General features: G+C 39.3%; 1 protein-coding gene across 1 annotated transcript in view; it reads right to left on the minus strand.

Annotated features, from left to right (window-relative positions):
* Positions 1-15,679, minus strand: part of LOC102510773 (formin-2) — a 286,001-nt gene that overhangs the window by 39,792 nt on the left and 230,530 nt on the right. The window contains 1 exon segment of the mRNA XM_032491868.1: positions 2,027-2,078. Coding sequence (XP_032347759.1) covers positions 2,027-2,078 — 52 coding nt within the window.

The raw sequence follows: 15,679 nt of genomic DNA on the forward strand, positions 1-15,679 counted from the left end.
CCTGTTCCCTCCATATCAACCAATCAGAGGACTGTGCATGAGCTGATCGCGTACCCTGTGACCCTCTCCCTGACCTGGCCTTTAAACATGCGTTGCTGAAACCCTCCGAGGAGTTCGGGATTTTCTTGGGCATGAGCCACCCTGTCCTCCTCGCCCAGCCCTGCAGTAAACTTTTCTCTGCTCCAAACTCCAATGTTTCAGTTTGGCCTCATGGTGTGTTGGGCACATGAACTTGCCTTTCTTAACACTCTAACATTCCCCCAACTGCCTAAAGAATTTAGATAGAGGCCTTGTTACCAGAATGGAGCTTTCCCCAGAGATACCTGCAGGACTGTGGGCCAGGTTGGGGGGGGGGGGACTCCAGGCAGGGCGTCAGCATCAGTCTGCTCTGTGTCCCTGCCTCTGCTTGGCCCAGCAAACGCTGGTTTACCAAATGTGGCTTTTCTATCTTCATATGAATTGCCTTCCTCCCCACTTTGATCCACACACCTGTCCCCAATGTCCTCTTTTGTCTTCAGCTGAAGGTGAGAGTTTCAGTCATGTCGGCGAGGTACTAAGTTTTCCTGGGTCTCCCTTATGTACACGTTATCAAACTTTTACGTGATTTTCTCCTGTTAATTAGTCTCACATCACTTTAATGCTTAGACCAACCAGAGAAACCCAGAAGGGTAGAGGAAAATGTCTTCTTCCCTAACAACTCTCCCCCACAAGAGAGGTGCTGTTGCCCTGGGGCTGTGGTCCGGGCCGCACGGCACAGAGCTCTCACAGGAGAGGCTGGGGCTCGTGGCCTCCCTGCAGAGCATTACCACTGACTGATGCCCAGGTTATGCAGGGTTGCCACAGAAATGGTACAGAGACTTAATTCCTTCAGGATGTTTCATATTATCCATTATTCTTATCTGTCAATTTTGAATTTCAGAGATAATTGTTTAATTATAAAAGATGGCTCTTTTACTAACAATTTTGTCATTAGCCAGCATGTCTTTCATAGAATTAACTGAAATTTGTTTGTTATAATTGAAGGTCTTGACCTCAATTTTTGCTTTCATAGAAACCAGCCAATTCTGTTTACCAATTTGCCTAGCACCATACAACTACTAAATATGTGATGTCTACTCCCAGGATATCCAGGATCTTGCCTAATAAAGTCATGGCAAAGAACATCTTTTATCCACATTTTCCCTCAAGAGTAATCAGGTTTCTTTAGCGACTGTGATGTTTAGTTTGATGTGTCAGCTTGGTTGGGCTATGGTAACTGGTTTGGGGTCAAACACTAGTCTAGATGTTGTGATGAAGGTATTTTTTAGATGTGGTTAACATTTAAATCAGGAGACTCTGAGGAAAGCAGATTACACCTCATAATAAGGATGGGCTTCATACAACCCAGTTGAGAGCATTAAGGAAAAAAGGCTAGTGCCAGGCAATTCCTTAAAATCAACCCCCTCTCTCTGTATGTAAGTCTCATACACACACACACACACCTCTCTTATTGGTTCTGTTGTCTGGAGAACCCTGACTAATATAGAGAGAAAGGAAAAGAGGAGAAAATTGAGGCAGAGAAGCGGGGAGATTTCTGAGACCCCTTTCTGCGCTCGCCCATGACTGCAAACCTCCATTCTGGAAGCAAAGGTTTGCAAGGGGAACTAAGGGCTACCACCTGGGCTCTGCTTTTGCATGTGGAAACTCAGTAGTTTCCTGCAATCAAATCCTTCACCTTTTTTTCCTGAAACAGCTTCCTGCTGTCTTCTTTTCTCTTGCACTTCACAGTCCTAAATCCTATTCAGGAGAGAAGGTGCTAAACTATTCACAATATTTTGATACTTAACAGACGTACATATTGTCCAAAGTCATAAAGATAAAGTCCAGAAATCCAGTGTAGAAGTAAAGTACATTCTTATATTAGTTTCTGTTTCTTTTATGCCTGAAAATAAAAATTCAGCTCATGACTGACTCCTTGAGATGAAACCCATCAAGTACCTTATAAGCTTACTCTGAGAACAAGCATTAAAACAAAGCAATTTCTCACCATTTATGAGTCTCTGTCAGTGAGGTCTCCTCTGCTTCTTGGTCAATTTTAGCTGAAAATGCAAGAAAAGATCAGATAAATAATAAACGGCTATACTACCTCAAGCAAAACAGATCCAAGTAACACAAAATGTATTTTAATACATTATTAACCCTAATGTACTCCAGCCAGGAATTTATTTTAAATCTATGAACAGGTATGATTGAAGTGGCTATATTTTCTAAGTAATTTCTTTATATCAGTCACATTAACCTGAGAAAACAAAACACTAGCTAACTTGATATTCATATCAAATGTTTGTGTCAAGAATTTAAATGCCAATAATTAGTTGAAAATAATTCTCTCAAGCAATGGTACAAAAACCAAGTAAAAAACCTAAATAGAAATCACATGTGATCTTCATTCGTGCTCCTCACACCAGATCACAAGTGAACAGACCCAGAGATTATTTCTATGGAGATGTAATGCAAAATATGTTTTCCACTAACTCCAAGTGGGGAGAAGACAGTGCATCCATTTATCTGCCCTTAGATTTGTCTAAAAATGAAGAATGGTATTCTGACACAAACCCAAAGAAAAAATTTGGGAAAGAGATTAATCACTATTTTAAAATTATTTAAAATAACATAGAAAACCTCATCATATAAAATACGCATGGCAGTGACTTTCACATTTTTTGACCAATAAGCATTCTAGGAATTTATGTATTATTGTACACACATACACACATATTTGACATAAAAGTTTCAAAAATGCTCCTACTTCACGCAATGTAGTATTTTTTCTTCTGTTAGATCTCAAACTGCAGTCATGACCCACTGAACTGACTTCCTGCTTCACTAATGATCTGTGACACACAGTGTGAAAGTCACTGAGCTACTGGATAAAAAGTGAAAAACATCAATTTAAAAAACTCTGGAGCTAGTGAAAGAAGCTATCCTTTCATAATCATTCCCCTTCGGGTCACACTTGGGGCCATTTGGAGAAACTAGAAGACAAAGTGGAGCAGGGAAAATCGATTATAAAAGCTGGAACTGGGCATGAAATCAAACTGATGGTCACTCGGGAATCGTCAAAGCATCTCCGTTACTACTTAAAACGCAGCCACCCAGCTCAGGCTCCTTCATGTTTTACAATCTCAAGACGGCTGTCTGTGTGAAGGCCTCTGCAGCACCTGCAAAGCCGCCGTGGAGTGTCACGTGGCCACTCTTTGCAGGACTGTCAGTGTCAGAACTTAACAGGGATCGCTGGAGCTGGCAGCAGAGATTTTTTTCCCCTTTTTCTTTTTATTCTTTAGATTGTTTACATAACTTATAGGTCAATCACTAGCCATATTAAAAAACAGAGTAAATGTTCCACGAGTTCACTCTGAAAAGTCTCCAACATGAACACACTCTCTTACAAAACTTGCTCTGTGCTGTGTGGCATGAGAATGGCTTGCTTCCAGGAGCAATTCTAGAACCACATAAAGTTTGTTTACGGGAAAACGACAAAGCACCATAATGCGTATCATTTACAGGAAGGATATTCTTCCAATTGACATTGTGTGTCTTTCTTTTTCTTTCGTAAAGTCTAGAGGTTAAGGCTGACATTAGAATAAAAATTCTGAACTATTTTAGAGGAATAAAGTAAATAATTTATGAAATTTAAAATACCCTAGAATGAGATTTCAGAGATCTGTTTTCTGTTCCTGATTCTGCCGCTGAAATTAGCTATGTAATCTTAGGCAAATAGACCAATTTGTTAACATACACAAAATATTTAGCATAGTGCCCCAATAATTATCAGGGACTAACTAAATGTTCTTTGAAAATGCTGGATTTCAAGCTCCTGAAATTCCTGAAGTGATATAATATGTAATAATGTTTAACTGAAAACATCAACTTATTTTATCATGTTTCAACATTACATGCAGAAAAAGCAAGCACATACTTAAAGCTTTTCAGAAAACATAAGCCCCTAAATGGTGAGTGGGCTGTGAATGAAGTGAGCCTGACTTGTTCACAATGGCTCCTTGCGATGTGTGCTACAACAGCTCTTGCTTCACTGTATGAGCAAGTTTTGCTGAAAAAACATTTGAATTCAATGTGGCCGAAGACTGATTCTTACTAAAGGAATAAAACATAAAAACAGACCCTCTTCCAAAACCTAACAGCCACATTACAACCATAAAACCAAACTAGAATAGCAAGGGATACTTAAAAATATTGTATTATCCATTATTTTACATGACTTTGAAGCTGAGAGGATTTGTGTCCTCAGCTGTAATTAGCTTTGATAGACAGTCCAATGAGAGATCAAAGAAAGTACATTAGAACACAAATGTCGACTCCTGATGAAGAGTGGACTGAAGAGACTTTCCTTTGTATGACAGTCTTAGAAATAAAACAATGTTCTGAAAACCTGGGGTGCAATTCAGTTTTCTGGTAACACTGAGATACCATTTTCCAATATGCTGCCTGTATAAACACACCATCAACATTTTGTTATCACGATTCTTTTAAACATACTCATGATGTTACCTTAGTGACAATGCAGGATTTAGTTTCTTTAGTTAGTGAGGATGAAACCTATCGAACTAAAATAAAATTTAATTAAGTTAGTAAAAATTAAGATGTCTTTTACGAATAAAACAACTCCGCCATTCATTTAGGGAGTACCCATGCTAACCACATGAGGTGACGGAAATCTTAAACCAATTGTGTTTTTCAGTTTGAGTAAAAACTTTGACAGGCTGTGTACCATGTATGTTATTTGCACAGTTTTTCAAGGTAAAAATTGAACATGACCTAGAAGTAAGATTACTTCCTATAAATGATGTAAACTTCTAATGGCTAATTATTTCATTCCTTGACCTTTTGTTTAGAAATACAAAGATTATTTTTAGTTAATTTCTAATGGCAAAGAAGGCTTTGTAACTAGCTTTGAAAGCCAGCATTACTTTTAGCAGCACTTTCCTACCTATTTATAATCTGCTATCAATAAATTTTATTATACCAAAGTATATAAAATTAATTATAAAAGACAGAAAAGATTCCAATTTTCTACTTCAAGATTTTCCCTTTCTTTATAGCACATGGCTCATTTTTTTTTTTTTTTGACATATCAAATGAGGATGGCAGCCTTCTAGTTTGTTCATGGTAACGGTTAACTATAGGAAAGCTTTAAAAAGCACTTAAAACAGACAACCAGGCACAGGCATGGTTTATAGTGACCCTCACTTGTCATCCCATCACCAGAGGCTCCCAGGAAACCCTGTCCACCTTCCACAGAGGCATCTGTGTGCCTCCTAATGGACACCACTGCCCAAGGCTTCCCTGGCCTCAGATCTCTGGGAACAACTGCTTTTCCCACACTTTGCGTGAAAAAGCTGCTTCCTTGGCAAGATGTTCCCACCACTCTGCCTCTCATTTTCAGATCCCACCAGGGTCAGTGTTTGGGGTAGAACATAAGATTTAGAGTCAAAAAGACCTGGGTATGAAAACTACATCAGCCACTAAATTGTGTGCGATTTTAATAACTCTGATGGTCACTTTTATATAGTAGCTTTTCTTTATCACTAAAACACGGTAGTAATTTCTTCCCTGTTGAGTTGCTTGATTAAATAATGTATAAACACCAGCTGCATCCTAATAATCTTTTTATCTTTCCTCTCCTCAGCACATTACTGTGACTATAAAAAGGACTGGGATATGTTGCTTTCAAAATGCAAACAGTCCAGGATGTCAAGAAAGAACTATCCAATGGAGACAGGATGGAAATACAATGGAAAACAGTTGGCCAAAAAGCTGTGTTCAGCTTGTACTGCGGCAGGTCCAGCCTCTCAGTGTGATAACAAGCAAAGCAAAGGAGACTGAACTACATTCACTTTGAACACAGCTAAGAGATTCCCTATTCTGGGTGTGATTAACAAGAACCAAACTTACCATCCTGCTGTGACCAGCCAGGAACCTGGATAGAACACATGTAACAACAGCTTTCATGCGCTGCACAGCAGGCAGCACAGGACCTGCTCTCTGGAAGAAGGTCAACAATGAGTTGAGCACTACAGCTCTCCTGGATTTCATCTGGGGCAGTTTCCAGAGTGTGGGCCCTGGAAAGGAGAACCCAAATAAGCCAGCCCATCCAGCTGAGCTGAGGAAACAGAGATGGAAGTCGGGAGTCTGAAGTGGAGGGTAAAGTCCCAGAGAGGAAACAGCTTTTCAGAAAAGAATGGCCAGAAATCTGCACTGAGATCTCTTTCAGTTTTTGCTGAGTATTAGGTGGCACATAAATAGAGTAAAACTCTAAGTCAGAGCAAAGAACCAAGAAGCTATAGACTGAACAATTCCCAGGACCCACGCAGGGCCAGAGTGGCTCAAGGGCTAGAGAGCTTCAGTGGAAGGCTGCTGCTGAGCATCTGGACAGGGTGGTTTTTGGAGATGTGTGGGAGGTTGGGGGAAGGAAACTTTATGAGTAGGAATGCCACCAGTGTGAGGGGTACTCTACACTAGCCCCAGCAAAGCTAAAAACATGCCTTAAAGGATCACATTGAATCACAAGTCATTTAAATTGTCTACCAAGACAAAGCGAAATATTCTTTAGAGTAATACACAAAATCCACACATTTAACAACATAACAACCAGAGTGCCTAGCATTTAACAAAAATTTACTAGACCAACCAAGTATCAGGAAAATATAATGAATTGCCAGAAGATAACTAAGTCAACAGAAACAGACCCAGGAATGACAAGAGATGAACTAGCAAGTAAAACTAAAGCAGCTATTATGACTGTGCTCAAATATTACAGAAAAATATGAACACAGAGAGAAATGGATGTCTTAGTCTGCTCAGTCTGCTGTAACAAAATGCTAAAGACTAGATGGTTTAAAAAACAAATATTCATTCATCACAGTTCTGGAGGCTGGGAGTCTGAGATCAGAGTGTCAGGATGGTAGGGTTCTGGACAGCCTTCCTACTGGTTTGCAGACTGCCAGCCTCTTGTTGGTATTCACATGGTAAAGAGTAGAGAAAAAGGCAAGCTCCTCATGTCCCCTCCTATAAGCACTAATTCCACTTATGAAGCCTCCACCCTCATGACCTCATCACCCCTCAAAGCCCCTAATACCATCTTAATACCATCACACTGAGGGTGAGGGCTTCAACATAACAATTTTGGGGGACACAATCCTGCAGTGTATAACAATGAAATATATAAAAAAGACTCAAGTGGAACTTGTAGAGATGAAAAATATAGTATCTGAAATAAAAATTCACTTCATTAGAAAATGAAAATTCACTTGAAAATGCAAATAACACGAAATCAGATATTTCAGAAGCAAAGAATAATGAACTTGACAATAACAGGATCTATTCCAACTGAAGCATATAGAAGACTGAAAAAATTAACTGAGCCTTGATAACCTTGGGACAGCAGTAAACACTCCAGCACATATGTAATTGAAGAAGTATTAGAAGAAAAGGGAAAAAAAAAATAAAAGGAGAGAGCTAGGGCAGAAAAGGAACAGAAGAAATAACGACCCAAAGTTCTCCAAATCTGATAAAAACTATAAACTCCCAGATCCAAGAGCTCAATTAACTCAAAGCAAGATAAATACACATGTATACACATACACCAGTGCACACTGTGATCAAAATACTAAGACTCAGTAATAAAGACACATTTTTAAAACAGCCAGAGGTGGGAGAAAAACACATCTTGTAACAAGAAACAAAAATAAAAATTATTGAAAACTTTATGGTAGACAGAATAATGGCCTCCTGAGTACGTCTACATCCTGAACCTGAGAATCTGAGAATGCATTACGCTCCATGGCAAAGCGGAGTTAAGGCTGCAGATGGAATTAATGCTGCTGATTAGCTGAGCTTGCAGTGAGACGGTCATCCTGCATTATCTAGGAGGGTCCCCCAAATAACCACTGGGTCCTTGTAAGTGAAAGAAGGTCAACAATCAACACAGTTCCCTCCATTTTGTACCTAGAAAGTCATTCGTTCTTCACTTTCAGGATAGTATTCAATAAACCATACAAGATATTCAACACTTTATTATAAAATAGGCTTTGTGTTAGATGATCTTGCCTGAGAGCAGGCTAATGTGTTTTGAGCACATTTAAAGTAGGCTGGGCTAAATGATGCTTGTAAGGTTAGGTGTATTCACTGAATTTTTGACTTATGGTATTTTCAACTTATGTAACTGCATTTTAAGTCCAGAAAGATGTGTACATATTTCTCATCAGAAACTATACAAGCAGGAGACAAGAAGATCTTAAAGTGTGGCAAGAAAAAAAAAACCTGTCAACTGACAACTTTTATTGATATCCAGTAAAAATCTTTTCAAAAATGGAGATAATTAACTAATTATCCAAAGTAATCAAATGCTAAAAGGCCCTACACCTGCAGATCTACACACAAAGAAATTATTCAGGCAGAAGAAAAACATTCTAAATATTCTAATTAAAAGGCAGGGATTTTCAGATTTAGATAGCAAAGATTTAACTATACACATTCTTAAAGAAACTCATTTAAAATATTAATACATACTGAGTGTAAAAGTAAAAGAATAAAAAAAGGTGTACCATGCAAACTCTACAATAAAGCCAATTACTCAAGCTACACTTTAAAATTCAAGAACCTAGTTAAAGTCTAAGAATTGTCCCTGAAACAGGGCTCCAAGAAGCCACTGTCAGTCTGAGATTTGGTACATGAGACAAGACCATCTGCCATCGGGGTTAGACGATGTCTCTCCTAGGTCTTTATAAATATTTCACTAAGATCTCATTCATTTACGATGGAGAAAGGGGTGGTTATAGCCGTGTACTTCTATGTGCCCTGGATCTATGTGTCTCACAAGCACTACATCTCCAGAATACAGAAGGTAATTGGAGACATCTTACGTAGACATACTCCCTCAAATCTAATGTCCCTGATGGTCCAAATGCCCAAGTAACACCCAGTAAGAACATCTGCCAAGCAGAAAACTAACAGACTGATACATTTTTAAACATTAACTGGGCAGCTCTGTGATTCGAAATGGTATATTTATTAATTTATGAGTACTTCCCTGTGAATCAACATGTTGGCATTTCCTAAGTAACTACAGAAAGGAAACTAATTTCATTACACCAGACTTGCTTTAACAACAACAAAGAAAGGTTTAACATTTAAAAAGTGGTAGTCATAAACTCAATTTCTAGATGACTTTTCTTCAAAAAACTAGGAAGTGTCACATCAGCTTCTAAGCAATTAATTTGGGGTCTTGCTACAAGAACATTACAATTTGGTCAGGATTCGCCCTAATGCTGGCTCCTATCCAAGTGCCAGGGCCTACGGAAGGAAAACTGAGGCTTAATCAGTAAAAAAAATATGCAGTTACTAGTTTATTATCTGATATACAGGACAAATAGGGAACATTCAAAAATACAGTTCAGGCATTTGACATGTTTTTAAATATATTAGATATAGTTTAAATGTATCTAAATTATAATGAACATTCACATAGCTTAAGAATCATGATAATGAACATTACTCAGGCTTTTCCAGAGGACTACAGGCTGTTGTTACAAGGTTCACTGGTGATTGTACTATAATAGAAAGATAGTAAAAAGGAAAAACTGAGACCTGCTAGGAGGGGATTAGCATCATAAAAAGCAAGCGACGGCTTTTAGCTAGGATATGGTGAATACAATGGGGTTAGAGGGAGGCTGACACGTCCCAGGAGACCCACAGGATTTAGAAATGACTAGGTGAGAGACGCACGGTGAGGAGGAGTGTATGGGAAAAGGAGACTTCAAGAATATGGTCAGTACTGCTTCTGAGCTGGCAGGTTAACATTTAGAAATGTACTGTACAAGTATGCACTGATGGGAAGTGTACACATTTATCCTCCATAATCTTTTTCCTTTAAGAGCAATGTTGTGGAAAGAAGGTTTGTAAGTAAAGAAGTGAGCAATATGTTTTGGTGCATTTTCACAATGTAATACTATGAAGTCATTAGGAAGAATGTATTGATATAAAATCATCTCAAAGATATGTCAGTTGGGAAAAAAAAATCCAAAATAGGCTCATATTTTTACCATGCTAAGGACTCAAACTTTATAACTAAGCACTCAAAAATGCTGTATTAAAACAAAACTGACTGCATGGCTGAGTTGGCTAGAAATTAAGGAAAATTCTCTGAGGCCACAAAACCAAATAGGAGCAAGACTCCAAAGAGGGGCAAGCAGGCATTGTCTTGGGGATATCACTGAGCCCAGCAGCAGCCTAGAGCTACAAGATGGGAGCCTAATCTTACCACATCTCAAGTCTTATTAGAAGGCTACAGTAAATAAGGCGTTGACAGGTTTTGCTATAAAGATAAATATTGGAAATAGACCAATGTAATGGCATGGGGTAAACCCAGAAAAACAGCACACACATACATGGGGAATTTGTATATGAAACGAATGGCACTACATTTTAGGAGAGAAAGGATGGCATGGTCATTATGTGGTACTAAACAACTAAAACCACCTTATCCACACGAAAAAAATTAAATTTGACTTCTGCACACTGCACACAAAAACAATTGCATACATATATCAAAATCAGACTGAAGGATCTAACGCGGAAGCAAAACTATGTATTTTTACAGGAAAATACAGTACAATATCTTTACAAATTTGTAGTAGGGAAAGATTTCTTAAATAAGGCAAAAATTATAGACCATCAAGGAAAAGGTTGATAAATATCACTACAGAGAAATAAAAAACTTCTGTTTATCAATTGTCAGCACAAAAAAAAAGTGAAAAGAGACGCTTCTATGTGGGACAATTTACAACAATTTAACTATGTTTTAGTCTCCTGAATATATAAAGAATTCCTAATAATTCAACAAATAAAAGACAGATGAACAGAGAAATAGTCGAAAGACTCGGAAAGGCATTTCTTAGATGAGGAAACAACTATACACATTCCAAAATATGCTACTTCTCATAAATAATCTGGGAAAAGTAAATTAAAACCTCAATAAAATATCATTTTAAACAATAGATTTGTCCATTCTAAGAACCATATGCTGGCGAGGTTCAGCACAACTGGAACTCTGCTGGTAGAAATGCAGACTGGAACTCATCACTTTTTAGAACAATTTGGCTTTACCTCAGAAGCTGAGGAATTCATGTGCCCTATGACCCAGCAAACCTTCGCTCTCCTAGGTTTGTACCATAAAAAAAGAGTATGGATGTACACCAGAAGTCATGGACATGAATATTCATGTAAGTATTTTTATATTGGCTAAAAAAGGGAAAGAATAGGAGAGAGAAATTGTGCTGTTAGTATATTCCCACACTGGGGCCCATATTAATAAGAAACATGGAAGAACCTCAAGGAAAATGTTCAATGGAGAAAAAGCCACAGAAGAGCATACTCGCAATTCCACTTACACAATGATCATAAACTTGCAAAACTAAATTATAAATATGCAATTGATATTTCTGGCAAAACTATAAAGAGAAAGCATGCAAACAATAAACAGCACTTCAGGATCGTGGTCATATGTGAAGAGAACATGGGAATAATACTGAGGAAGGACAAACAGAAGAGTTGAACATGTTGACCATGTTCTGTTTGTTGAGCAGGGTGTAGATGGCTGTTCATTTCATTATAATTCTTTAGATTTCATTTAGGTTATAATACACACAAACCTACAGGCATGCCCCGATTTATGTTATATATACATAACAAACATATGCCTTTCAAACACACAGGTGACCCTCCTTATTCACGGATTCTGTATTGGTGAAACTGCCCACTCACTAAAATTGACTTTCAGTCCAAAATGAATACCTGTAGCACTTCTGTAGTTACTCACGGACACACAGAGAACAGAAAGACTTGAGTCAGCGGACACTTGCTCCCAACTAAGGCTGAACAAGGTGCGGCTCTGACTTCCTTAAGCTCTCAAATGGTACAAGTGTCTTTTCCTCTATTTATTGTGTCTCATTTTTTTGCATCTTTGTGCCTTCTTCATTTTTGGTAATTTCTCTTTATAAAATAGCCCTTAAGCATAGAGATGCAATGCTGTTTAGTGTCTCTAAGCACAAGGAAGCTGTGATGGGTCTTATGAGAAATTACATGTGTTAGGTAAGCTTCATTCAGGCATTAAGTTAGACTTGGCTATGAGTTTGATGTTAACGAATCAATAATATAGTAAATAAGGTGTCTTCAAACATGAGCACACATATAGCAAGGTTGTATTTTGGTGATGAAATTAGACCAAAATGTGAGCAGAGACCTGAAGAAACCTAATCCTGTACTGACTCCTAGGAGCAGTGGTTCAGTGTTCATGGCAAGTTTATCAAACAAAATTATGGCAAATAATGAGAATATATTTACTTCTGCTTCATTCATAAAATGAACATAAAACACACAAAATTATATGCATGTGTGCACACACATATATAAATATGCTATGTCTCTATTACATATAAAATAAATGTAAAACATACATACGGAAACATAAAATGTTTCATAATAAAAATGAAAGAGCAAAAGGGGCAAAAACAACACGCAGAGGACGTAACCACCAGTAAAATACATATAAAGAGCTGTGAAACTAGACTCATGTGGATAGAAAAGGGCTTTGGCTAATTCTTTCGCACAATAGAAGCAGTATTAATGGTTGATATTGTTACTATTATTATCATATGGCTAATAAGTCAAAAGTTATTTAAAAGATAATTATGTTTTTCTCAATTTTAAGTTGTCAAGAAAAAAGATTAATTCAAAAAATTAAATTCATCCTACCCTTTTACCATCACTAGAAAGCATTCTCATGTATTTTCAGGTAAAGAAACACATCAAACATGCTCACCCTGAATGTGGAGCACTGCTTAAGGGCATCATGGGTACAATTTCCAGTATAAGTTACCACTAGGAGACGTCTCAGCCTTTGGTACAGTTAATATCCACTGTTTTCACCATCTCTTCATTCTCAAGAATAGAATTACAAATACTAAATATGGTGTGAAAATTAATAAAAGGAAGCCACAACTGAAATTGGAGTCATGAAGGCCTGCAGAAGGAGTTCTCTCATCCTACCACCAGGTGCCGACTGCCCCCAAAGGAAGAGTGGTACCTTGCCTCCCCAACAGGGAGCTGCCTCTTCTTTACTTCCCTGGCAGGAGGAAGGAAGATTTTCTTCTTGCCCAGCAACAAGCCCAGACAATGGAAAATGCTGCAGCTCAGCCACGAGAAGCCAGTCGCCACCCTGAACTCACTTTCCTCCAATGAACTTTTATTTTTCTCTTGTTGATGACTTCCTTGTCCCACCCTCCTTCCTACAAAAGCCTTCCACTTTGTAGAGCTCTTTTGTAATATTCCTCCAGGTATCTCTCTGCTTGCCAGATAAGATGCTGCTTGATTCATGAGTCATTTGATAAAGCCAATTAATCTCCAAATGTACTCAGTTGAATTTTGTTTCTAACAGTTCGGTGGCAGTGGTGGGACTGAAACAAACTGAAACAAACAGGAACAAGAAACACATGCTTCGTGCAGCCTCTTCCTTGCCATTTCTGAGGGCCGTGGGCACGTTCTTCGTGGCTGAGCTCTGCTCTTTCGCATTTCCGCTCCTGATCTAATTGGCTTTCCTTTACAGAGCAGGTCAGCTTGAGCTGGTAGAGGATTCTGTCCCAAGCCCAGCTGAGCTGGCAAAATGGTTCTGCCTAGAGCCAAGACCCTAGCCTTTCAAAAAACAAAAACAAACAAACAAACAAACAAGAAACCCCACTGCAAATCCACCGGCCCCAGGTGCGAAACCCCAGCCCTTCGCTCTGAGCCTGGGCTCCATGCTGGGAACCGCTGCAGTTCGGCTGCAGTCCTCCACTCGTTTGGAAGCCTTCCCCAGACGCATGCTGGGAATTTCTGGAGGTAGCTGCGGTTTTGCATTTGTGTGGAATCAGTCTGCAGTCCCCATTCCTTGGGGTTTGCTGGCTTGATCCCTCCCCTGTCCAAGGTTACACAGGGCACAGGGCCTCCTTGTGGCCAGGACACAGTAACATCTCTTCTTACTGCTGATACATAAAGCTACACAAATATGCTTGTTTATCTTGTTTTCTGTAGATAAAGGCTACCGATAAGTGGGCATCTCAGGAACCAAAAATAGACCTCAGTCCTTTGTTATTGTGCCCAGACCCCCGGATTCAGTCTGTAGTCCCCATTCTTTGGGCCCTGCAGCTTCAGTCCTTTCTGCAGTCCCCAGGTTATTAGTGTGGCTCTGGAAAACCCATACGCCTACCTAAAAGAAATGGGATCCTTTATACCCAGAGAGCTGAGTGGCCACCTTCTGGGTGCACCTGCTTATTTTATTTATGTTTAACAATTATAGTCCCAGAAGTTTCACGTATCTCACAAGACTAGTTCAACAATTCAGTAAAAATGACCTAGAATTACAGTGGCCACTGTGGGGAAAGTTCCAATTAGATAAGGCAGTTCATTCAGAAAACACCCCAAAGCAAGACATCTCAAACTGGACAGGCAGAGTGGGATGCCTACTTAGCTGGCATGCGGAAGCTTACGAAAGGCTTCAAGATTCCGAAATAGCTTCCTTAAAAGACTTGTTATAAAAGGCTAAGGAAACATCAGACACCAGAGGAACCTAAAACAAAAGACTGTAGGATGGATCTGACTGCAAATGAGACTCCTCCTCCTGCCACCGCCCCCTGCCTCCCCCCCAGCCCCCCAGTCCTTTTTCACCTGTGTACTCAGACAGACCTCCTCAGGGGTCCTTCACCCCTTGGCCAAAGACTAAACTGAGGGCTGCAGCTGAAGAATTTCCTAAACCTAGGGAGGAACCCCAAAAGGTTTTTTGAAGATTTGAGAGTCATTGTCAGGACCTATGACCCAGGGAAGCCCCAAAATGGATGCAGGGAACAAAATGGCAAAACCCTGAGGATGATATTTGACATCCTCAACCAGAAAGTGCTCCCCAAACAGCAACTGACATTTTATAAGCTACTCCCAGAGTCTCCCCTGACTGGACTAGTTGGTAATTCCAATCATGAAAACAAAGGAAGGATGAATCTATGGCAGACCTTAGGGCTTACTGGAAGCTCTCTTCTTATGGCATTTTGGCTCCATAGAATAAATAAGACCAGTGATCCTTTCCTGGTTGCCCTCTTTGTAAGTGGACTCAGATTAGTGGATTGAAAAAACAGGCAGAAAATAAGATGGGAGACTATAGTTGAGCATTCTGAAAGGACCCTGGGGCAAGATTGCAAACAGAAATCCACCAAGCTAACAGCTTTACAGCTACAATAGCTGCAAGGCCAGAGACCCAAAATAACACACCTACCTCCTAATTTGCATTCCCCTATAGGTCCATCTTGAAAAAAAAAAAAAAATAAAACCAACAAACTCTGATCCAATGATCAGTGTCACAGGTATAATCAACTGGGATACTGGAAAAGCGACTGCCTTCAAAGGTCCCACGCCAAGTCCTCTTGAATGCCCTCTTCCCTACCTCAGGAGAGGAACCCCATATGGGCCCCTCCCAGTTAATTGATCTCTAATGAGTTTCCATTGAACTATCCAGTTCAGTTACTCTCTTAAACAGCAAAGAGGAAACTAAAAATTAATGAGAAACCTTGCCAGGTTCTAGCTGATACTGGAGATACTT

The sequence above is a fragment of the Camelus ferus genome, chromosome 11 (genome assembly GCF_009834535.1).
Source record: "Camelus ferus isolate YT-003-E chromosome 11, BCGSAC_Cfer_1.0, whole genome shotgun sequence".
In the NCBI taxonomy this organism is placed as follows: domain Eukaryota; kingdom Metazoa; phylum Chordata; class Mammalia; order Artiodactyla; family Camelidae; genus Camelus; species Camelus ferus.